At 40.4% G+C, this 25,404-nt stretch overlaps 1 protein-coding gene across 1 annotated transcript in view; it reads left to right on the forward strand.

Moving 5' to 3' along the window:
* LOC310702450 (uncharacterized protein) overlaps positions 1 to 25,404 on the forward strand; it is a 62,676-nt gene that overhangs the window by 19,598 nt on the left and 17,674 nt on the right. Inside the window, exons 10-13 of the mRNA XM_083493932.1 lie at positions 13,563 to 13,694; positions 16,569 to 16,825; positions 17,825 to 17,969; positions 19,812 to 19,997. Coding sequence (XP_083350058.1) covers positions 13,563 to 13,694; positions 16,569 to 16,825; positions 17,825 to 17,969; positions 19,812 to 19,997 — 720 coding nt within the window. The remainder of the gene's footprint in view (positions 1 to 13,562; positions 13,695 to 16,568; positions 16,826 to 17,824; positions 17,970 to 19,811; positions 19,998 to 25,404) is intronic.

A 25,404-nucleotide genomic window follows, 5' to 3' on the forward strand; every position in this document is an offset into this window, starting at 1 on the left:
TTATTATGCTACCAATGTACATGACACTTTACAGAGTCCTGTAGACTGAACAAAAGGTCTCACCTTGCCAAATAATGTGAATTTTGGCATCAAAAGCCATTTTTATTTGTAGACTTGCTGCTCCTCACAATGCATACAAAATACACATAAAGTATATGGTTTCAGTGTATTACACGTGTTCATCTGTGTATGAGGTCTCATATTAGTTTACAGGTTTAAGAATTACTGATGCAGCATGGGATAAATGCATGCAGAAGTGATAACAACACAAAGAATATAAACATATTCAGACATGTCAGAAGCCAAGTCACAGTTTCTCTGTGTTACTGTAGGTTTTGTGCTTAGCAAATGCTAGAATCTTTTATGTTCTCTAGAAATAGAGGCAATTAAATAGAATGCATTTTCAACGTTTTAGTCTGAAAATGCAGTACTTTTCTTAGCTCAAAAGCTTGATCTTCCTGATGATAACATCTCTATTCATGCAATGTAGTGGTAGTAAAAACATACTAATTATATCTGCTCCCCTCCCTCTTTCTGAAGATCTTCTATAAACAAGATTCTACATATGTTACGGGTAGAATGCCAGTTTGTAATAAATCTTGGGTAGATGGATATTTGGTAGTCAGCAAAAAAAATTCTAATCTATCTAACATCCTGTCCAAAGTTCTGGCGATTATCATAGACAAGGCAAAGTGGTCCACAAGAAGAACAAAGGCTTTGTTCCCTCCTTTCTCTTTTTATTAATAGGAGTGAGTTCTCCTTTTGGAAAGGAAATTGGCACACTTTAAAAAGCTGGTTAAAATATATCTAAAGAGGGTCATGAAAATCCCACACTCCCACTACTGATAAATAATTAGAAAATGAGTAGTGGACTCTAGTGGAAGCTTTCCCAAGTAGAAAACTTAAATTGTTTTCTACGTTTCCACAAAAGGATTAAAGGCTTATCTGAGATTTTTACTAAGTGTTCTGGATTTTACAAACCTTTACCAGTAGACTTTTATGGGCTGAAATATGATTTCTAAGGGAGATGACCTAGAAGTCTAATGAATTTCATAAGCTGGCCTCAGTTCTAACTAGTTAATTGTAATTGGGAATAGAAGCCGAATTCTTTAGCAGTTGGCACTTTAAGATCCCAATTTTTGGCGTATTAAGTTAAAAGACATGATTTGGGAGGACAAGGTAGGATATCAATCATTAAAATGGTTATTATTTGAAACACTGTTTCATGCCATCAGTTCTCTCCTTACCTACTTAGCAAGGTAAAATAATATGGTTATGTACCAGCCTAATTTTCAGTTTGGATTCAGCAGTTTGTAAAACAGAAAGCCTCCATTCAGTGTATTAGTGGGTTCTCCAATTCAATTCATCCATTCGAGTCCACTTCATTTTCTCTACCTCCTCTCCCCAGACCCCACTTCACTAGCAGGAATTCAAACAATGGGTATACCTTCATACCCCCTTTATAAAAGTAGATGAAATGTGAGGGCACAGTAGCCCCTCCAGAGTGGATAAATTACAGACAAATAAATCCAAATTTCCTGAAAGGGCAAGGTTCATCAGTCTGAAAATTGCAGGCATAAGGAAAGGTAAGAAATGTGCCAGATTTCAGGCAAAGAAATCCAGGATCATTTGTGCTAGGTACTTACAAGCTTTATGTGTTAGTCACAGCAGGGGTGGGGAAATTTTTTCAGCCCAAGGGCCACATTCCGTTTTGGGCAATCTTCTGGGGCCACCTGTTAGAGATGGAGGCAAAAGTGGAGCAATTGATGTGATGTGCTATTATAGCAGTCTTCAGATATCTGAAGACTCGTTCCCTACTGCTCCAGAGGGCAAAACAAGAACCAATGGTGGAAACTGCAGAAAAGCAGATTTCAGATAAACATTAGGACAGGGGTAGTTAACCTGTGGCCCTCCAGATGGTGTAGGATTCCAGTTTCCATCATACCCAGCCAGCATTTCCAATAGTTGGGAATTGCAGTCCAACAACATCTGAAAGGCCAGCCATCCCTGCACTAGGATAAACTTTCCCAAGGTAGAAATTGTTCAACAATGGAACTGACTGCATAGGGAGAAGTGCTTTCCTTTGCTGGAACTATTTATGTTAAAAGGACAGCCGTCTGGACAGCCGTCTGTCAGCAATATCTGTCAACTATACTGTGGTTGCATCACTGCAGACGGCATTTAGAAGAGAATTTGGTTTAAAAACCTTCAAGCTTCCTTCTAACTCTTATTTTTTTTTGCTCCCTGGAATACCTATGATGCTGTATCTGCTCTCCTTTTAAAGTGTTTAAGCTTTTAATATATTTGATATGTTTACATTTTTATCATTAAAAAAACAATGAAACGGGAAAACAGGATATAATATTTTAAAAGAAAGAATAAAGAAGAGCCATTTGTCGTCAAAGCTCTAAACTTAGGACTGTTTCATACTTAGGTGTATATACGCCTATAGCACTTAAAGTGTGCACGAAACGCATAGAGAATTTGCTAAGAATACAAGATTTTAAAACGCAACAATACAATGTGTGGAAAAGGCGTTTCAAATTCTCCCCACCCACCTGCAGGAAATTACAAATTAATTTGCGTTGTTCTAACTCAACCTGTAAACTGTTGGAAGTCATTAAGCCTCGCCAGCTTTTCTGGTGCCACCACCAGCCTAACCTGATACGGAGGGCAATGCTTTCCTTGCCCAGTTCCCAAACATTTGGAGGGGAAGACAAACGTTATTCAGTTGGATAAAATCCAACTTCAAGACCTCTCGCGAGAAGAACTAATCAGCCGTCCCCTCCAATCTACAAGCTCTGCAGTGTGTGCCTGTTTCCCTGGAGACCAGCGTCGCTTAGCAAGATTTGTGCTGAGGACGCGCGCGGTCGATTTCCCGGGTAAAGTTCTGATCGAACGTTGGAAGCCGCGCAGCTCAGGTCTAGCGCGTGGCGGCCCCGGGGGAGCATGAGAAGCAGCAGCAGCAGCTCCCGCGGGGGCTCTGCCTCTGCCAGGCTCATCGATGTGACCAGCAACGCGCCGTTGCTGCTGCCACCTGCCTCGGCGGCAGCCTCGCTAGAAGCGGAGGTATGGACCCCCAGCTCCAGTCCTGAGCTACTGGTGCGCGGCTCAGTGCTTTGGGCAGGCCCCGTTCTCTCAAATATAATATCCAGAGTAGGCACCCCCAAACTCGGCCCTCCAGCTTTTTTGGGACTACAACTCCCATCATCCCTAGCTAACACGACCAGTGGTCAGGGATGATGGGAGTTGTAGTCCCAAAACAGCTGGAGGGCCAAGTTTGGGGGTGCCTGATCCAGAGGCAAGGTTTTCTCTTGGTATGGAAAGAGAAATCCTATTAATACATTCTGTTGGTACATGTTGACTATTTACATGAGTAAATGTGTAACTGTGTGGTTGCCAGCACCCGCCCTTTTCCTAAATTCAACAGGTGAAACTTTCCTCATCGCTGAATCTCTGTGGAAGGAAAAGTGGCATCTCCTGAATTTTACTCAGCACACAGCTGTTATAGGAATAGCAGCATCACCAAGAAAAAGACAGAAAGAAAAGGTTTCGACTCCTATCGTGGTACAGTACAAGTTGGGATGTGCTGTAGTTCCCTCTGTGTCGCTGCAGTAGCTCAGATGTGCCCCCTAGCTTGCACTTTGTTTTCCAGTTCCGTTTTTAGACCCTTTATTGATGTCATGGCTGAAGTCCTGTTTTAACTCTGGCCCAGTCTTCAGTGCTGCAAGCCTCTGGTTACGGTGTTTGTCATGTGCCTTGACTATAATTACGCAGGTGACAGTATTCAACCAAGTTACAGTGATAAAAAATGGTCCGCACAGTTAGGCACCAGCTCCCATCAGGTACAACTAGTGTGGCCAGTGATGATAGAAGTTGTAGTGCAGCCACATCTTGAAGGCCACAGGTTCCTGATCCCTGTTTGGACCAACCTTGAAGGTCCTGCTTCAGCTGCTCCTGGCTGAACAGGCAGCAATTGGAGCAGGGTGTTTGCCGTATCAGAGAACATGTCATCCCCCCACCCCATGAATTTTGCTTGGTGCCTACACTGTCATTTAGATACTAGAAAGCCATTTTAAGTTCCTGGGACAAATGCTGGCTGGGGTTTTTGCCGCTGTTTTTAACGTCCGTTGTTAAATCGTCAACTATTTTCTTTATATGATCTTTCTAAAAAAGATAATGAGCTACCTTAAGCATTATCACCAGGAACGTGATATAAATAAAACATTTAAAGCATTGTTAATGCGCACAAATGCGCACTGGAGTTGCAGTTGTTCAACATTCAGAACCTACTGAGTCTTTACAAGTTAGAGACCAGAGCCAAATTGGGATACTCAGATGAAGGGTGGTATATAAATATAATAAATAAAAGATAAATACAAACTGCTCACGAATAATAAGGAACAGACTAGAGTGGTACCTCGGGTTACAGGCGCTTCAGGTTACAGACTCTGCTAACCCATAAATAGTACCTAAGGTTAAGAACTTTGCTTCAGGATGAGAACAGAAATCGCACGGCAGCGGCATGGCAACAGCGGGAGGCCCCATTAGCTAAAGATTAAGAACAGTTAATCAGGTTAAGAACGGACCTCCAGAACAAATTAAGTTCTAACCCAAGGTACCACTGTATAATTTTACGCTGTATTTTGTAATGCTTGTTGGGTAAATTACTATATAGGAGAATTCTATATGTTTTTATTTCTCATCAGTATCAAATTGCAAGCATCCTTTTTAAAAAAAAATAAAAAAGTGGTTGCCTAGGATTCTGGGCAAAGGTCTTTCCTAAACTTGCCGCTTGAGACCTATGACCGAAGATGCCAGATGTCTTTTTGGGTTTTTTAGAGCAAAACGTGTTCTACAGAAATTCAGAGAGTTAGGCTAAGTACACACTATACAAATAAGCATCTCCCAAGAATCCTGAGTACTGCTGTTTGTTAAGGGTCCTGCGGATTGTAGATCTATGAGGGGTAAACTATAGCTCCCAGGATTCTTTGGGGGAGATGTGCTTTTAGTATATGGTGTGTACACAGCCTTAGTTCACATGTTATACTGGACTCAATAATGTGAGCAATGTAACATGGTTTTGTTTGTAAACTATGAATACAGCTGCTGTAAAGATCTATTACCACATCCACCCCATCATATAAAGCACTGTTACCACTTTAACAGTCATGGCTTCCTCCAAAGAATGCTGGGAACTGTAGTTTGTTCAAGATGCTGACGGCTGTTAGGAGACCCCTAGTTCCCTATCCCAAAGTGGTTTAACAGTCAATCTTCATGCCTATGGAACTCTGGAAATTGTAGCTCCATGAAGGAGTTACTCTGTGTATGGTCTCTGTTTTACTAGCTTACATATTATGTCACTGGTGTGAATGGGTGACTGAATGTTGTCTTAGTCTTCCGTTTGTGTTCCTCTGTTGTTGGAAGAAACCCACACATCATCAACTTGTCTGACCACTCAGTACCTGTTCAGTATAACTTGCTTCATTTGTATTTTTCTTGGACAAGAAAGCTAACTACTAGTAAAAGTTTTGGAAGCAGCAAAAGGGAAGGCCCTCCCTAAAAAGAATTGTTCTGTGTCAGTTCTCAAGGTCTGGTAGCAGATCAATCCATTTCATTTGCTGTTTCATTTCATAGAGCACAGCTGCAGTGTGCCTTGTATGGTATAAAGCACTAAAGATTATTGTTTCAATTATACTTAGGTACAGCTTGGTTATTAAAGCTTATCTTTCCTAATTCAAGGACTAAACTGTTTCTTGTAAAATGCTGCAAGAGGGAGTATTTATCCAAGGTTTTCCTCTTTTCAGTTCTTTATCTTTCATCCAACTCAAGGCTTTGATCTAAAGTTCAGAGAAACCCAGGAAGATTGTTGCTCAAGTTTCTCATAGGACCTTTCCAGATGATGGGGCAAAAGACTAAGATTTCATGTGTAGCATTTTATTTGCACTACACTTATACTGCATATAGTTACAACACCTGTAATGTAATACCCAGTCTCCACATAACATATGGAGACAAGTCACTTTGTGGTTTTCATATGTTCACTTTAACTTATGCTAACCTTTTTCTCTAGAGTCCATAATAATAGTGTATACTGCAAACTCATTGATATTTATAATTAAAATTAGAACTGCAATTGCATCCTCTAAAAAGAAATATCCCACATCATCCAACCACCTTAGGGACTGCACTCCACATATTTGTAGGGTATACTCCTTAGCCTTTTCTTCTGAAGGGGTCCCACAAAGCACTGGGTACTTTTGTAATAACATATTCTCAGTGCACATGTAATGCAAGCCCAGGAACAAAGTGGAAGCATAATCTTGGAATATGGAAGTAGGAGAGTGAAATACCTAAAATGGATGACAGTCATGGAAGTGGATTGTTCTGTTTGTTTGTTTGTTTGTTTGTTTGTTTGTCCGTCTACCCACCTACCCACCCACCCACAGGATTTATAGCTCTCTCTTCATTGATACTAAAACCATGATGGGATACAACATAAATATGAGTTTGTGTGAATGTAACCACATCAGATTTCCATGGGGAAATTCCTTGTTTGAAAGCACCCTTCATGTCAAGATTCTGGATTGACATTCGGTGTTGTTTTTCTCTATATCCAGATAATTACCAGCAGTCCTGGATTCATAAACATACAACAATTGCAAAATTGAGCATATTGATTTATTGGATCTATTGTTCAGTTACAGCAAAAAAACAAAAACATCTTTATACATTTTTTATAACAGTAGCAGCCAGACAAAAACAACCAATCCACTTTTTTTTTTTTTTGCCAGTGAGCAACTACTTATCTCTGTTCTTTCTTCTTTTTTCAGGCTCCCTTCCTCTACAAAGGCAAGGCCTTTTATAGGATTTGTTATTATTTTATAGTAGACAAATTAAGCTCCTCATCTGCACCTTCTAGTAGCAAGTAACGGTTTCCTATTAAGCCTTTGGCATAAGCTCCCCATTGTCAAATTTTAAAATGTTAGCTCTTCAGGACAGGGACCTGTTTTCTTGTACACTGTTGCCACAACATTCCTTATTTATTACATTTTAAACCTACTTTTCCTCTAAGGAGCTCAAGGTGACATTTATGGTTCTCCCCCGTCTTATTTAATCTCAACAATAACCCTATGAGGTAGCTTAGGCTGAGAAACAGTGGCTGCCCCAAGCTCATCCAATGAGCTACATAGCTGAATGGGAATTTGAACCCTGGCCTCCCAGTCCCCGGACCAGCACTCTAACCACTACCCCACACTGATTCAATACTGATTATATTCTAAATCCTAAGGGTGTGTTTGCGTGGTTGGCTCCTAGGCTGATGTGATTTTGTAAAGTGTACAAACAATCAACATAAAATAACTCTGTGAGCACCTTATTTTTAGGCATATATGTTTGCTGCATGGAAAGCCCTTGTGTTTAGAAGGTGACATGTAACTTGCATGCAGATCACGTGTGTTTCTTTTGTTGCAGTCAATTGTAGCTACAGTGGTGCCCCACAAGACGAATTCCTCGCAAGACGGAAAACCCACTAGACAAAAGGGTTTTCCGTTTTGGAGGTGCTTCGCAAAATGAATTTCCTATGGGCTTGCTTCACAAGACGAAAATGTCTTGCGAGTTCCTGCAGGGTTTTTTCCCTCCCCCCCCTTTTCCCCAAGCCGCTAAGCCGCTTATCAGCTGATCCTAAGCTGCTAAGCCGCTTAACAGCTGATCCACTAAGCCGCTTATAGCTGATCCCCTAAGCTGCTTAACAGCTGGTCCGCTAAGCCGCTTATCAGCTGATCTGCTAAGCCCGCTAAGCCGCTAACAGCGCTAATCCGCTAAGCCTCTAATGGGCTTGCTTCGCAAGACGAAAAAACCGCAAGACGAAGAGACTCGCGGAACGGATTCTTTTCGTCTTGCGAGGCACCACTGTACTTAACTTAAAATATATGGCATGAAATGTGTGAATGTCATACATTTTTATTTATTTATTTAACAGAATGTATTTATCAATTAATCGTCAAAAACTTATCCGTTTACATATGAGGTATGTACATGCAGAGCAGGCTACTTCCTCTCTTAATGGACATTATTTTTCTGTAGGAAAGTGGCTAACCTATTGGGACAGGGGTGGGATCCAGGACAAGTGTAACCATCTGCTCACCATTTGGTGTGGTTTTACTTGCATTTATTACCTGTCCATTTCATAAAACTCTTCTCTTCTGTGGGTTGCTTTTGGGATATTCAAGTATAAAACTGGTCAACCTGAAGGTTACTGGTCATCACTAAGGTAATATTTCCTTTGATGACCCAATTGATCTGTTAGGTTCTGAAACTCTCCATAAAAAACCACTGAGCTTTTGCTGCCAGAAAAGCAATTTGCAAACTCTGTGTATGATGAAAGCAATTTTGCCTGTGGTCATAAATCTGTGCTTTGTAACTTTTGGAATTTCAAAGACACAGCGGGCATCCAAGCAAGACTCTTCTTTTGTTTGCATTTCAGCTGCTTATCATCCAGATTTCGGTAAAAAATAAATCACAGAAATATTTTCTTTTTAAAACTTATTTTTATTCTGTATTTCTTTCCCTATCCCCGATTGAACTTTAATTTTCCCATCCCTTCTCTCTCTCTCTCTCTCTTTAAATGTTTTTGGTGTGGAGTAATGTGTCTATGAATAACATGTAGGCAAAGCTGTATGCTTTATTTTAAACAGATTGCCAGTAAAGCGTAATCCCAAGAAGATGGAGACATTATTAGAGTCCAAAATAAATGAATATATCTGATTTATAGATCCAACCCAGCAGAACATGTCAAGGTCTGTTTTTCCTTGCACATAGACTAAAGGGAAACAGAAATATCCAAAAATCACATATCACATTTAAGATGATTATATAAGGTTGACGCAATGGTTGTTGCACAATGGGGAAAGCTGGTGGGCGTGTTCTTAGCCACATGTTGCAGGGATGCTACCTAGATCTTGTGAGGACAGTTAGTATAATAGATTGGGAGGCATGCTCTGCTTTTGCCTTTGCAACTTTTAAACCACCCATATATGCTAGGCTCCATAAATATCCTGGGTTTGCTGCCTGCCTGGAACTGCAAACACAGGAGATGGTTGAGCACCTGGCATGGTGGATGGGATGTGTTAGGCTCTGTAGTTCCAAAGCTATTCTGGCACACAGTCTAGGCACATGGATCAGTTCGGAGTGGTTGTTCTCGTCTCTCGGCCGCTTTTACTACAGCATTTCATATGGAAGTAGAGCAGAGGAAACCACTACCTCATTACTTTACCTGGTTTTTGATGCCCAGTCATCCAGCAGTTTAGAACAGAAATGAGCAAAAGGTATTTCCTTTGTGTACTTTTCCCAGCTTTATTTTATGCAGCCTGTTTCTTGGATCTCAGTGGATTTACGATTGCTAAAATATTCTCTGATTACAGTAACCTTTTAATTGTATATACCTTAGTGACCATCTGTGCAGAAATTCAACAGACAGGCCAACACTTCACATTTGGGAAAAACTCATTTGTTGGTGAAATAATACAACCTACAAATAACAACTAAAACAGCAGGAGCTGCTACAAACAAACAAACAAAAATAGTAATGTATAAAAATTTGCCAAGCACCAGAAACAATCTAGGTGCTGTACAATTTCTTAATATACAGCTTTTAAAGGCCTAGGAGCCTTGCTAAACATAATCTAACAGCCATTACCCCCCATCCCATCCAGTACTGTTTGTTGTGTTTTATTAATGCAACAAAATACAACTCACATGCCAGGTGTACCTAGTAGGCAATAAAGACAGGACCTTTTCAGTGATGGCCCCTAATCTCTGGAACTCAGTCACATTAGTTCTGGCCTTCAGAAAGGATTTGAATGGTTCAACTGAGATGCTTTTCTTAAGTTTACTGCTGGCTTTTAGACTATGTTATTTGACCTTGTGCTAGTTGGAGAGTATACAATAATGGGGGAAAGCAGTGATTATGGCGTAAAAACCTCTCAGATGAGGTGCTTAAAGGAATAATCAACAATATTTAAGCCATAACAATATGAAACATGAACCCCTTCCTGGGTCTGTGAGCATCATACCATTTGAGTACAGAACATCCTTGTAAATAAGCCCACAAAAGTTAGTAGCCTGCACCTTATTTTGTCAACCTAAGAGTCTCATAATTTCCATGTTGTCTGGAAAAGACTGAAAGCCTTCTCTTCTGGACTGGAACCAGAATGGAAATGAGGCTTGTTTCTTCCATGCATGCAAGCTAGCAGCAGAGAAAGGGGGTTCCCTTTGTGTGTGGTCATCACGGAAACCGAAATGTTGCAAGGAGTGGTGGAAAGAAGGGAAGAAGAACAGAACAATCTGTCCCTCTTCTGCCATCCCACTCACTTGCCAGCACATAATTCCTTGTTGCCTACAACAAGTGGACAAATTGCAGAAAAGAAGCCTGAAATAAAAGCACTGGAAGGTTTAGGTTTCTATTTTTCATTCAGTCCAGAGTGTAGACAAATTGAAGCCAAGACACAAGGTGTGTTCAGGCAAACACTGTATCTGTGGGTATTTGGGGAGGTGGGGGCAGAGGCAGGCATGCATGCTCCATCCCCATGAATATCACCATGTTAGTTTAGTTCCCAGCCTTCACTGTATTGAGCAGGGAATGTTTACATGGGGCTTCTACTCACATTCTCTTGAATGCATGTTGAGCCGTCTGAATGGTTAGCTGAAATTTGTTTAGATGCCTTTGTCTGATTATTTATACACATAAAGATTAACCCCAGCCTTCCTTAAACCTCAAATCATACTTGTACTGTTTATCTATTCTTCATAGCGTTAAATACAATTCTGCTCCAAAAACACATTAGGTTTAATTTTATTCAAATAAACAATGCAACAGTTACCCAGATGTCATGTTAGAAGCATATTTGGAAGGCACGTATTTGATTGTTCTCACTTTCACAAATCCTTGCTTTTATTTAAGATAATTGGGCTTTGGGGGATAACTGTTGCCAGCTGTTCTCAGACTATAGAAACAACATTCAGGATTCTTGTACAGCAAGAGAAATGTACAAAACTACAAAATACCATCAACATCCTGAGTACTGTGTCAGCCAAAAAAATAAAAATCCAAACATGTATTCATTTAAAAACTATATTCTACTTTTCCACTTTAATAGAATGTCTACTTTGGAGACTTCCGGGTTGACGCGATCTGGAAATGGCGGATTCCCTCCGAGTTGCGGAGGGAATCGGCTCTACCGAGGATGGGTCTTTGCCGCGCCGGTGACGCGGGGACCCTTAAAAACCGCAGGCGCGGAAGCCTGCGGACTGAAGACTCGGCGGGTGCCTTAAGCGCCCCCCCTGATTCGCAAAGAGCCTTTTTAAAGGCTGCGGAGGGGATACGGGGGTGGCGTGGCACTGAGAGTCGATCGCTACCTTGGTAGAGCGAAGCCGCGAGCCATGACCAGAGAGCGCTGACTTCCTTCCTTGAAAATTTGGACTGAAAGAATCACCCGTGAGTAAGACGGATTGGGACTTTAAAAAATTTACTTTAAATTGGAGACGACCGGGGGGTGTGCTAAAAGGAAGTCCGCACCCCCCCCTTGCAGACGATCTAAGCAACGACACAAGAGCTAAGCTGGAGAGTCTACCCTTGGCGGGGTGAGTGAAAAAGGACATTAACTTCCAAGATTTAACTAAAGGAAATTTTGGGCTGGAGAGCGGAGTTTTGGAAACCTTCCTTTTGTTTTAAACAACCCCCCCTCCCGGGCTCGGGAACGTCCTGCTTTTGTGCCTGCGTAAGAGCTGCGGAGTTTGACAGCTGTCAAAGCTGCCAAACGGGCGGTTTAAAGTGAGAAATTGCCATTTAAGATCCCTCTGGACTAAGACGAGTTATAATTGAGCTAAAACTGTTGGAAACAAAGTAACAATAATCAGTTAAAGGATTGTTGGTGAAAAGGCAAATAAGTAACCAGATTCCCCCTAGGGGGAATTCTGTGAAACTACAATGGATACAATGGCTGTGGAAGGAAAGTTACTAGTGGAAATCGAAAGGATGTTTCAACTGGTGGGAATCTTACAAGAGCAGAGCTTGGCCATGAATAAACAACTTGAGACTATGACCTTGGGAACAGGCAACTCTGCTCTTTGTATTGAGGACCTTAATGAGAAAGAATCCACAGCTGATTGGGAAACAATATCTACAGAGCTGGAAGAGACTAAACAACAAGAAAAAGAAGAAGTAATCCTGGGAAGCAACAACCAAAAGTTGACATCTGCGGAATACAAGCAAGGAGACGCTGGGAACATATCTACCACAAGTCTGCGAAAGACACAGAAGAAGAAGGAGGAGGTCCCAAGACAAAATGGAATACAGGAATTTAAAATAAAGAAATATGATTGGGGCCTCCGTTTGGACTTAGACTTTGAAGGGATAGACTTTGTGGAAATTCTTCAGCAGTTACTTTGGAATCTTCCTGTGGGAAGAGGATACACTTTGATGGTGAAAGAACTTTTCCCAGACTTGACGACTGACATAAAGGACTACCAACAGGACAGGCGAAGAGGGACTGAAAGAGATTTGAAAGCCTCGGACGTGAGGAACCCAGGCTGAGAATCTCGAATTTGGATTTTTATTGGGAAGGGACAAAAACCGGGGATGGGAGGGAGGGAAGAAGAGACTCTTATAAACTCTTAAGACTTCTAGGTTTGGTTAAGATGACTCTTAATTAAGATAAAATGAAAATCGATGGAAGAGAACTTAAGTCCAACTTATGAAAATCAATTTTTATTATAAAAAAGGTAATAAGATGAATAAGATTGTTAAGAGGAGAAACACCAACTTGCTGATATAATCTTGAAACTGGGATGCACGAGGGGAGGTGGGGGGAAGTCAAGGAACAAGGTTATGAAATGGGGATTTGCTGATTTTATACATGTTTTTGTCTTTTGTCTTCTTTGTGTATGTTTTGTCTTTATAAAAGCAGAAAACCAAATAAAAATTTTATAAAAAAAAAAAGAATGTCTACTTTGACCCATGAAGCTGTTTTGACTTAGCCACACACACTTGCCACACACACTGCACACCTGATGTCATATATGGCATCACCCATTAGGGCAGGCAAAGTTGTGGCTGGACCACGGGGTTGCAGGCACTTCTTATCAGCTGATTGGCAATACCTGGAAAGCCTGGGCCACAGCAATTTGCAAGCACCAGTTTGCAAGCTGAGTATTCCAATGACCAATAGCCATGATATAGAACAGAGGCCTTTCAACCCCACTTCCTGGGTCAATCCCTCCAGAAACCATCATAGCCATCATAATACTTTAGCTGCAAATTCCACTCTGGCAAGGCAATCCAGAATTCTACCATGGCTGATGGCATTGAAAGTCCCTGAGAGGCCCAAGAAAATTAACACGACGGCACTCCCCCCAGTTGATTTTCTTGCCCAGGTCATGCACCAGATTGGAAAGCTGTCCTTAAAATTGGTCCTTTGCAATCCTAAGTGAAGCAATAACAGAAGAAAAGAAAACAAGGAGTTCTTATTCTTTGCCTTTGACCCTGACTATACTATTTTCACTAGGGAGCTCATAATTATTTTTTGTCGGATGTTCCTGTTACTCGAGAGCAGCTGTGCCACTATCGGAATGCAGCAGAAACGGCTCGTAGTGAGTTAGCAGCACTCCTGGTGAAGTATGAATGTTCCCAGGCAGAGGTAAGTTTGGAACTGACATGAAAATGTTTTTTAACCTTTTTGACCCACAGAAAACATCCAGTGAGCTACACTTACCAGATGGTACATGCTGATAAATGCCTCATTTTACAGGTATCCTGGTCATGGTTAGTGTATTTGGCTTGTGCCCAGAGGTTTGTCTCCTCTGAAGTCTCCAAACTTTCTTTTAGGCCTTAGACTACAAACCAGAAGTTTCACTGAGTTCAGTAAGAATGACTGATACTGGACTATAACCTTAGTCTTGTTTCCCCTTGGCTTAGCCATCCAGGTCCCATAGCCCACATACTACTTAAATCTTATTGAAGTGAATGGAATGCGAGCAAAATGGCAGAGGAACAGCTGAAGGTGCTTTATACTGTGTCAAAGCATTGGTCCAACTAGTTCAGTATCGTCTACCCTGACTGGCAGCTGCTCTCTGAGCTTTCAGAAAAAGGGCATTCCCTGTTTTAAAATGGTTTATCCTGGTTAATAAGACTTTGTATTGGCCATGCCTAACTAACCATTCACAGCACACAAACTGCAGGCTTCAGGAAGTTGTTCTCAGGCAAGAAGCATGAGTGCTGCGACATCCCTGTGCATGAATAAGCACATGTACAGTGTTTGCTATATCCATGACGGTGTTCTTCTACAATTTGCATGGCCTAAGCACTAAAATTGGCATTTCTCATCCTCTAATTTTCAGATTTCAGGGTGGTTTTCTAGTCTTAAGGTTGTGAAGGTAGTGGAAGCGACTTGCAAGTGATCATGTGTGGACTGGACCTTCTAAGGACATTTTTTAGGACTGGGCTGGTACCATTAAGTAGAGTGAGGCAATCACCTTATGTGGCAGATGATGTGGGCAGCAGCAGTCTCTCTGCCCAAGCTGGTCCCAAGTCCCTTGGCCATTCTCCTCTGCTGGAGATTATAACTATGTGTGCCAGAGGCTTATCATACATCCCCTAATGTAGCCTGCTGCCCTCAAGTGCAGTGGAGAACACAATCCCATTGCTAGTGTTGACTCAGCTGCAATTCCAGTCAACTTCTGTCCATGAAATGAGGGTGGCAGTGTGAATCTTCTTCAATACATGGGTAAGCAGTATAATTTACTTGATCTGCAGGTCGATCTGATGCATTTGTCCATCAGATTGTAAATGTAGGTCACACATGACAAAATAAGAAAATAATCTGCAGACTTTTTTGCTTTTTCCACATTTCCTGTTTTTAATTAATGGACAGTCCATTAATTACATGTAAGAGAATATGCTTTAATGCATAAACTTTAACGTTGTAGCAAAATCCAGTACATTCAATAGTTGGTTCCTTTGTCTTGTTCTTTTATTATGGGTGTAGGTTTTTGCTTTAAGAGGTATAGTTTACTAGTCTTTTGATTTTAATCAATCAGTCAATCAATCAATCAATCAATCACTTAATTACTTTACTGCCTTTCATCCAAATATCACAGGGCTGTTTACAACATGAAAACACAAAACACATTACATAGTTGCAAAAGTGAATACATTTGTTGTTGCCAGATCCATTTAATTAACTTTTGAGTGAAAAGTGATTTTCTTTCCTTATTGCATCTTGTTAGCATGTTAAGTATAGTTCCCACGATTTTGAAGTGCAAATGTCACACTTCAACATATGGTGAACCTGAAGCTTTTCAAGCACCTGTTTCCATAAATTCTGTTAATAGCAGTTCCATTATATTTATTGTGCAGATTAAAGTTTAACTGTGTAAATGCTGCAGTGGTTCTCTTTATTCCTGTTTAATAATCTGGTTTAAAACCCTCATCCTGAACACGTTTCAGCAGATATTTGCAAAATAAAGCAGCATTGACTTTATATTCAGTCAATCACTTTGGTTCAACTAGTTTGGTGCGAGAGCCACTTTGAGAAGGTCCTGTGGCTGTGAGTAGAAGGCAAAACCTTCCCCAAGTAGCTAATTTCATTTCTGCAACTCACACTTTGACTCCATCTTCCTCTATGAGTTTTTAACTGGGAAATTGAGAATTGTTCTTTAAGGACTCAAATTGCTGTTCCGTAACCATATCTTAGCTTGAATAACTAAATTTTTATGTGATTTTTTTTTTAAATTAAAAATCATTGTTCAGATAATACAGAAAAAATAATGTTGATGAGGCAGGATGGCTTCCATTTATGAGTTCCATGTGAAATAAGAATAACAATCTTTGCTAAAATCATCTCCCTTTGTCAGAAGTTTGGGAAGTGGCTAGCATCATAGTAATTTTTAAGAAAGCTTTAAATACTGAAAGAAGGACACCCCCCCAAAAAAGTGTGAGGGGAGGTAGAGCCTCACATAAATACTCAGACATGGAAGATTTAGTATGCTGTGCTGCTTGCCCAGAAGCGTTTTTAGGGGCAAGAAGGTGCTATAAAACTAATCTGTAGTAATAGTTCATTTGGGGCATGTTTTGCAAAGAAAATGTTTTTGAAGAAACTTGGTCTACTTAACATGCCCTGATTGATATAGAGGGGTAAAACATTTCTTCCATATGGTACTTTCAAACCAATCCTATGCACATTTACTAAGAAGTGAAAGGCACAGATTTCAGTAGACCTTGCTCTCAAATTCATGTGCATAGGGTTGTATCAGGATTGTTCTTTTCACGCGCAGTCCACCCTGCTGGTTAAATTTAATACACTGATGCAAGAAATCAAAACAAATTTAAGTGAATAGGCAAATTTAAAACTGTCCTGGGAAGGAAGAAATTCAGTAATTAAGATAATAACTTAATAACAAGTAATTAACTTATGCCCCCCTCTCCTGATACTTGAAAATGGTTAAAATATGCACTGGGTCATATTGAGATTTCCCTTGCATGCCTGCATTTCATGATCCATTTCTGTTTATAGCTTCAAGATCTTAAATCCAAAATAGCCTCTAAAGAAGTATCTGTTCAGGAACTGAAGGCTGACGTTGAAAGTTATAAGGAGAATGATGCTAGGCAATCTTCTCTACTCCTCTCCATGCAAAGCAGACTCCAGGAGATTGAGAAGGAATCTGGAACAATTGCCTTTTCTAAAAAACAAACAGACCTGAAAGCCCAGGCCATTCTCCAGGAGAATTTGGAACTGAAAGAGAAAACCAGTGAACTGGAAAGTAAAGTCAGGTAATGACATCAAACAAACTGACATCTTAACCTAAAATAATTGCCCTAGAGCAGCCTTTCCCAGCCTGCTACTCTCCAGATATTTTGGACCACACCTTGCTGGCTGGAGCCTGGTAGAAGTTATATTGGAAAACATCTGGAGGGCACAAAGTTGGGGAAGCACATGTATTTTCCACTGACTTTTTTTAGTTTCTGTGGTCAGTTGGAAGATGAGAGCTTGTATGTAAGAGCTAATAGGCTTAATAACACTAGCTTTTGGGGTAATTGTTTTAGGAGACTATCATGGGGACTTGGTCAAAAACCTTATTGAAATCAAGATACAGTATGCTACATCCACAGCATTCCCCTGATATATGAAGCTTGTAACTAGATCTTAGTAGCTTGTTGGTTTTATCCTGTTTCTTTGGTGCATAGAGATAGGGAGGTATGATGTAAAAACCTTTGTAAATGCACTATGGAGTTTGACCTAGACTCCTATTGAGTATAGTTTGTGACCTGATTTCTGACGGAGGGCAGATGTTTTAGAACTGGAATTTTGATTTGGTTTAGTTTAATTACACTTACATCCCACCTTTCCTGCAAGTTGTTCAGGGTGACATCCGTGATGCCTCCCTGAATAGAGCATTCCACAAGCAGGGAGCCACTACAGAAAAGGCCCGTTCTCGTGTTGCCACCTTTCAGGCCTCTTATGGAGTGGGCACATAAAGAAGGGCCTTAGATGATTAACACAGGGTGCAGGTTAGTTCCTTTGGAGAGAGGCGGTCCTTGAGGTCCTGAGCTGTTTAAGGCTTTATTGGTCAAAGGCAGAAACTAACGAGCAGCCAGTGCAGTTGGGCCAGGATTAGTGCAGTATGCTCAAACTGTCTTGTCCCAGAGAGCAGCCTGGCTGCTGAATTCTGCACCAGCTGAAGTTTCCACTGTGTTGATGTATAAATGTTCTTTGTTTTGTGTCCATCATATAAGCTGTTTGGTTTTTTGTTTTGTTTTATATCTTTTTAGAACCTATTTGAATGAGTCCGAAGAGATCAAGACCCAAGCCTCTAAGGCCAGCAGGGTGCATAATGAATTCATTGCACACCTTTGTCATTTTTTTGACATGAGCATAATAGAGAAAGAAGAGCCACAGGAAATGCTGCTCTCAAAGGTTTATGTTTTATATCATAATTTGAGACATAGCCACATTTGTATGTATATCACACCAAACCCAGAGTTCCTATTTTTTACTATGTCATGTGCAGATGATTGAAGAGCCTAATGAGAAAGTGTGACATACATAGTGTCGTAGGGGGTTTGAGGAGGAGAAAGTCTGAAACCACAAATATTCAGCAGTGGATGTGCCAGAGCAGGAAAGCATAATTTGCAAGAAAGGACATGGTTCTGAAAAAAATGCAGGCATGGATCCAGATTCATATTGGAAGGTCAAGCTCATTTCCTTATCCAGGGCCACAGGCCCAGTTCAGAAAATCCCTTGGAGAATCCCAGTCCTGTTTCAAGAGCCCAGTATTAGGTCCAGGCATTCAAAATGGGCAGATTGCTGAAAGGGATATCTGGGAAGGGAGATGCAATCCTTAATGACAATAGCAACTCCTCCTTCCCGCCCACGTTGAGGTTGAGGTTACATCTGGAAAACTAGTGGACACATCAAGAAGAGCTTCTCAATTGTTCCCCTCCATCTACCCATGTTTTACATGCCAGGTTTGCATGTTCTTCTCATATCAAATCACAAATAGCTGCTGCTTTACCTTTTAACTGACCTGACATTTAAAAGCAGCATCTCTGTGATTTGTGGGACCACAGAGTGTTATTGAAACTGAGTGATTGACCAGAAGAACCAGCTGCGTTTTCCCCTTACCTGGTGTGTCCACCTTCTGCCACCATTCTACTAAAAAAGGTAAACTCTAGGGTTGTGCGCTCATCTCACTCTAGAGGCCGGGAGCCAGCACTGTCCGAAGACACTTCTGGGTCACGTGGCCAGCATGACGAAGCTGCTCTGGCGAGCCAGAGCAGCACACGGAAACGCAGTTTACCTTCCCGCTAGTAAGCGGTCCCTATTTATCTACTTGCACCCGGGGGTGCTTTCGAACTGCTAGGTTGGCAGCTGCTGGGACCGAGCAACGGGAGCGCACCCCACCGCAGGGATTCGAACCGCCAACCATGCGATTGGCAAGTCCTAGGCGCTGAGGTTTTACCCACAGCGCCACCCACGTCCCCTTACTACATTCTACTACATACCCCTTATTACCTTAATTACCTTATTACCTTAATGATAGCTCTGCCTTTTCCCAGGCATTCAGAAGGAGCCCACTATAGCCTGCTAAGCACATTTCCAAGGTAATATAATTCTGATAGCCAAATGGACCCAAACAATCCTTTCCCCCTGAAACAAGCCAGTGGTAAAGGTATTCCAGTGGTTAATATGTATGGTAATAATGAAAGCAGCAAAAGACCTAAGGCTGGAGCAATGCCGTAGAGCACAATCTAGCATTTTATATGTGGTTGGCCCTAAGCAAGCTCCTTGCAATGCTTCTTGACATAAGACAGGTTCTTCCATATTCACCACCACCACACATTTAACCTTGCTTTACAGCTCGATGCCCAAGAGGTAGAGAAACTGTCAACCTTGAAAAGGGATGTAATTATGGTAGTAAACCCAGCGAGTGGATATAGCATACCTGATCAAAGCAATGCTTCATACTTATCCAGAAATGGTTATTCTTTAGGATGTGTGAGATGTGGCCCAGTAATGTGTAAATATCTATGTTGTGAGACCCACGGAATAGCAATAGCACAGAGCTGTAAGGTTGTTTAGGTTATGGCAGAAAGCATTTGTATTACTTGAAAGAGTTTAACTGTGATTGGATCATGGCTTTAGTTTAAAAGAAAATAATTATAATTTGATAAGCAAGAGTATTTAAATGTGCATAAACCAGGAAGGGGGAGGGAAGAGTGTTAAATAACCACTTTTAACTAGCTTCCATGCTTCTAGATCAGTGACATGCACGAAGAAAATAAAGTACTAAAAAGACGGATTGCCACACTCCAGGAGACCACGAATGTTCATGACATGGAGTCAAAAGCAAATAGAGAAACCATCATGAGGCTCGTCTCAGAACTGAGCAAAGAACAGAGGCAGGCAGCATCCTGCTGTCAAGACATGGACAAGTTAAGTAATGTAAGTCTTTTTCATTTTTCTGTTGTGGGGCATCGAGTCTTTATGCAAAGGCTTACAGTACTTTGAAGAGAGGTAGGTGGTCGCTTGTCACAAGTTTGGGGATGGAGAGAGAAGTATATGTGACAAAATGTTTTCTTAGAATCAGACTAGACAAGTGCAAGCATTTTTAATAGACAAATTGCCATATAGGGCTTTAACCTTTTGCACTTCACAATGGTCCCTATCTGAACTTGGAGCCCCATGCCTGATTTCCATGTAGGGAGAAAAAGTCTCATTGATGTGAATGGGAGTTTTTTCCTTAGGAAAGTTGGAATCCTAGAGGGGCTTTAACTCTTTAACCCTTGTTCTCGATCCAAATTCAGATCAGGAACATAGCAGGAGAAAATGAGTTGAAGCTTCCCTACTCTCCATACTTGGGTTTCAATCCAGATCAGACCCCCTCACAGTGTCCATTTGTTTTTAAAAACTTTGTACTTAAGGACACAGACATTTCTTTGTTTTGGCATATACCAACTGCAGGTGTCCCTGATTCTTTGCAGCTTCCGTCTTACAGTGAAAGAGCTGCCAGATGACATTTAAAAATTGATAAGTTTCTAAATTCTCCTGCTAAACAAGCAACTGTAATCAGGGGCAGCTGTTACACTGAAGTAAGCACATACACACAAACATATGCACAGGTTCCAGATGGGAATCATTTTCCTGCCTCTGGTCTCCATCTCTGTATGGGTCATTGCGAACTGGGGTACCTCGTTTTGATTTTTTTGATTCAGATACAAAAACCCCAAACTGGTTGACTGCAGCTACAAAGGACAGCTGTAGCAACTGGATTTTAATCCAGAAGCCATTCAAGCAACTGGTCATGTAATGGTAATAAGGTAAAAGCAAATGTGGTTGTCCGCACAAAGTTGTAGTGGTTCTCGGTGCAGGAAGAGTTCAAGAGTTACTGAAACAGATGTTCAGGCAAGCATTAGATATGAGAAGGTGAGCAAAGAGAAAAGATCATGAGTCACTCAGCTGATCTGGCTTAAATTAAAGGCTGATTTATCTAATAGATCTTAAATGGGTAAATGCTTTTAAAATGCATCATTAAATGAGTTAATGCTTTTTTAAAAGGAACAATAAACATGTCACATGAATCTTGTTGAAAACACTTCAGGAGTACATCAAAATATAAAGTTAAACTTATGTTTTGTCTGAAAACTTTAATGGTAAACAATGGAACTCAGTCACGTTTAACTTGCATAACAACAAGACCTTTGTGGGATATTGGCTTTCCAGGAAACATAGATTCTGTAAAAAAACACAAGGCATGCATCAGATCACATCTCAGCTGAACTCAATACAGTCCCGAAACTTCTATACTGTTGGTGATGGTACTTATAGGAACAAATATGTTCTTTATTAAGGGATGTGGTCAGACATACAACTTATGAAATCATGGAACACATTTGATAAATGATTTGGATTGAAGTAAGAACACTGCTTTTGGGGTTGGTGGTCATGGAACTTCCCAGATCTCTTGTACAGTTATGTCACTCAATTCAAGCCCTTTTAAAATGTTCAGCATAGATGTCACACATGTTTACAGGAACTGTGGTGCACTTAGGAATTGTTGTAAAGGAAGGAATATGGCCCTTTGGAAAGTCTGTTTTGTAAGCATAGACTGCCTGCCAAAACCACAATGGAGAATACAGCAGTGACTTATCTGTCAAATATTAACATTTTGTTTTATTTCATGAGATATTGGAAACATGATCAGATCTTAATATATCAGTTGTTTTGAACACTTGCATTCAAGCCACTCACCTATAAGATCCCACCCTTCATCATACGTGATTTTGGGGCAGGTAAGAACAATTTAAAAAACTATTAAAAATAAGAAAACCATTAAAACAGTCAAGACAGCAACAATGATTTTTTAAAGAATTGAAACTGGGTGAAATGTGATAATGGAACTTGATTCAACATATCTTCTTCCATCTTCAACTGATATTTTCTTGCCTTCATCATGATAAAGGCTAATTGGTGTGTGTGAAACACTGTGCAGTATAGATTTAAATAAAGGAGCCCCCACTCCCCTTTATCTGGTTTTGTATAATGTCATTGCAAATTTTGGTCTCCTTTTAAAAATACAAGATCATTGTAACAGCTTTGACGAGATGAAGTGTCATGGGAAGAACCTGAAACAAGAATAATAATTTAGGAACAATTTTCATTTGGACAGAGGGTAGATAGCTGCCATTTAGACCATTGCCAATGTCACTTTTTCTTTGTTTAAATAAGGGACAAAAATTCAAGTTATAAAAAATAATTCTGTTTCCTTGGGATTTTTTACCCCAGAGTATCTGAAAACTTTGTCAAAAAGGAACTTGAAGTAATTTATAAATCTTCAGTTGCTCCTTGGGACATATATTTTTTTAAAAATCCTTTTTTTATATACAGAGACCTGTTCCAACCTCAAAGGCGGTACTATCACTCCCCGCTTCCCTTTTACATTGTATTGAATTAATATCTAGTTTCTCTAAAAGCATTTCCAAGGGTCAGTTCACATAACTCTATGAAATCTTCCATAGAAGAGTGTCATAGAAATTTTTATAATAAATAAATACTGCTTGCAAATGTGCTCGTACAAACTACTTTGCCATTTCACTTCCGGTTTAATAGCAAGCCATAGTTTGGCATTCCATCCAAGCCAAGCTACCTATGCTTCATGTAAATCACAGTTCACCCACAAAGTAGGATCATAAATCATAGTTTGAACTGAGTTTTCATTCCTGATATTTGACAAACTATAGGTTTATAGTATTCAAATGGGCCATTGCACGAATGAAAAGGGACATGGTTTGCAGTAACAATAGTTTTCTAGTTTGGAAGTAAAGTCAAGAAGGACCAGAGTGTTTCTGCTCTTTCAGGTTCACTGTTAAGCTACTGGATCCTGTGAGCTGTGTACTGTGTGTTTACTGTGCTAGATGCACTTAACTCTGGATAATTAATTCACGTCACAAGCAGAAAAGCTGTGCCACAAACAAATGAACATATTGCTTGTTAGGCAAACGCTGCTGTCTGAGTTATAATTAATAACGGGTGCTACAAAAATAGTTAAACGAAGTTTGAAATTAGTAAAAGAAAACTTACTCCTTAGCACTGGATAGGCTGGATTAGAAGGCTGTTCTGAAGTAGGAGATCACATTATAACTTGAAAGTGTGGGTCACTTTATGAGAATTGGTGAATTTTGCTGTAAGGTGCTTTCCTGTAAAGTAGCACGTATACTTTCTTGCCAGTATGTATATCACTGCATGCAGTAAACATGGATGCTAGGATATCTCTGCTTTCCTTGCCTTTTTGAGCATTATGGATATTAGCTCTGAAAACCATAAGGTAGTATCCAGCAGAAAATAGAAGGAATTCATCAGCAGAACTGGGGCGGGAGGCAATTTTTGGAAAATTGTTGTTTCCTCTGAAGCCCCCTGTGCCTCCCCTACATCTGCTAGGGGCACAGGGGTCTGCAGAGAGGAGGGAATAACTGAAAAATTCCTCTTTGCCTGGTTGCACTGACACATTCTGCAGTGGATGGAAGCCTTTGGACACTACCCACAAAATCAGAAGGGACTCTGGATCCCCCATTTTGATTCTTTCTCCTGCAATGGATGTCTGCCTCTCTAGTCTCCCTGAAAACCAGAAAATGCCACAGCTTTCTGTTAACTTTCTTCTATAGTTGGGAAACCTTTCCTAATTGTTAGATCTAAATCAGTTTCCCTGTCATTGCTTTTGCTTGTCATCCCCTCTTAAACCTCCCCACCTCCGTGGTTCTGAGAAACAGTTTTTTGTTGCTTCCTTTCTTGCATCTTTTACAAAATGCTTGAAAATCTTGCTTTGCTCTAGGAGAGACACACCAAGCTCCCTCAGTCCTTCCTCAGATGATGTTTCTTTCAGGCTTCTTATCAGCCGTTCTTCTCTTTGAATTCTTTCCTCTCTGGTACACTCTTTGAATCACAGTGCCAAGAACTGTCTGCAGTTCTTCATCAAAGAATGAAACAAATGTAATCTGGAATGTTTGTTTTTCTCTCATTAAATGCAGGATGGCTGCTTGTAATCATCCTGTTTTTCTTTAGAGATTTCAAATTAAGCTGTATCCCAACCAATATCATTGTAATTTGACCTTAATTTTGTCCTTCATTGCCCCAATATGAAAGAGTGCACCACAGATTATAACTTTCTTTTCTGTATGAGCTTTAGAAATAGGAAAAAATCTCTGTGCCCCACATGCACCAACATGTGTGAGGGACGGGGCTGCTTTCTGGGCCTTGCATATGAATAGCAACATACGTTTTCTGTTGCTCACAGGAGTGGTTGGAAGAATCTGTCCATTTGTTTCTCTTTGTTTCTAAACGATGTTGTGCTGCACCTGCGATGAGGAAAGAGTGCATTTGCTGAAATAATATTGCAATCTGAAATTGTTTCCTCAATTTTCTGTAATATCAGTAATTTAATTCTTGGCGCTGGATTAGATTCCTCCCCACCAAGATCTTTTAAGAAAAGTAGCAGGAAAATTAAATTAAATGGAAGGATGCCAAAATATACAAAGGCAGATTTTGTTGAATGTGACGTCTCCAATTAGAGTAGGTTTGAGTGGTGACAAGTATGCACTTAACACTTCTCATTCTTCTTATAAAGAATCTATTCTTAGAGTTGGGATAATTAGGGAAATAAACTTGACCCTTCAAATCTAGCATTCCACTTCCCATTTGGCATCCAGAACCAGATAAGTCATAAAAAACCAGAACAACCTTTCAACATGCACTCAGCTGGTTGCCTAATTCTTGCATTTTGCATAGAATAAAAGTATTTCCTATTCCCAGTTGTTAATGAGAAGGTGCATTAAACTTGTAGGATTAATAACCATTGCTGTTTTTATAGATTGCGTCTAATTTAAACAGTTTGTTTCTGTGTCCACAAGCATCTAATGTTTTTATTGCCAAACTCCCACAGCGTTTCATTAAATATCACCAAAATTTTGCTTTGCCAGTATTTTTTCTCTGAGGCAGTGAGTTTTGGAAGCACATTGTATGAATGAGAACCAAGCACTTTGTGTGTGTGCGTGCGCAGGCGCTTGCTTAAATTTTAGACTCCCTACTGCAACAGTGCCTCTCCAAAGCAAACAGAAGGCCATTCTGAGCTGATATGGAGAGTTTGTGATGGGGCAGAGAATCCTCATAAGTATGTAAGAATCTTAAAGGTATTAAAAGTAGGTGTCATCTAGTGATTTATAGGTGGGACTACATCATTTTATGAAATATATAAATATTTTCTCATTATTATTATTATTATTATTATTATTATTATTATGTAATCTAGACTTCTATGAATGGCATAGAGTAGGACAAGCAAGCCCAGGTCCGCATCCCC

This window comes from Podarcis liolepis, assembly GCF_965112155.1.
Source record: "Podarcis liolepis genome assembly, chromosome: 3".
NCBI classification, from domain to species: Eukaryota; Metazoa; Chordata; class Lepidosauria; order Squamata; family Lacertidae; genus Podarcis; species Podarcis liolepis.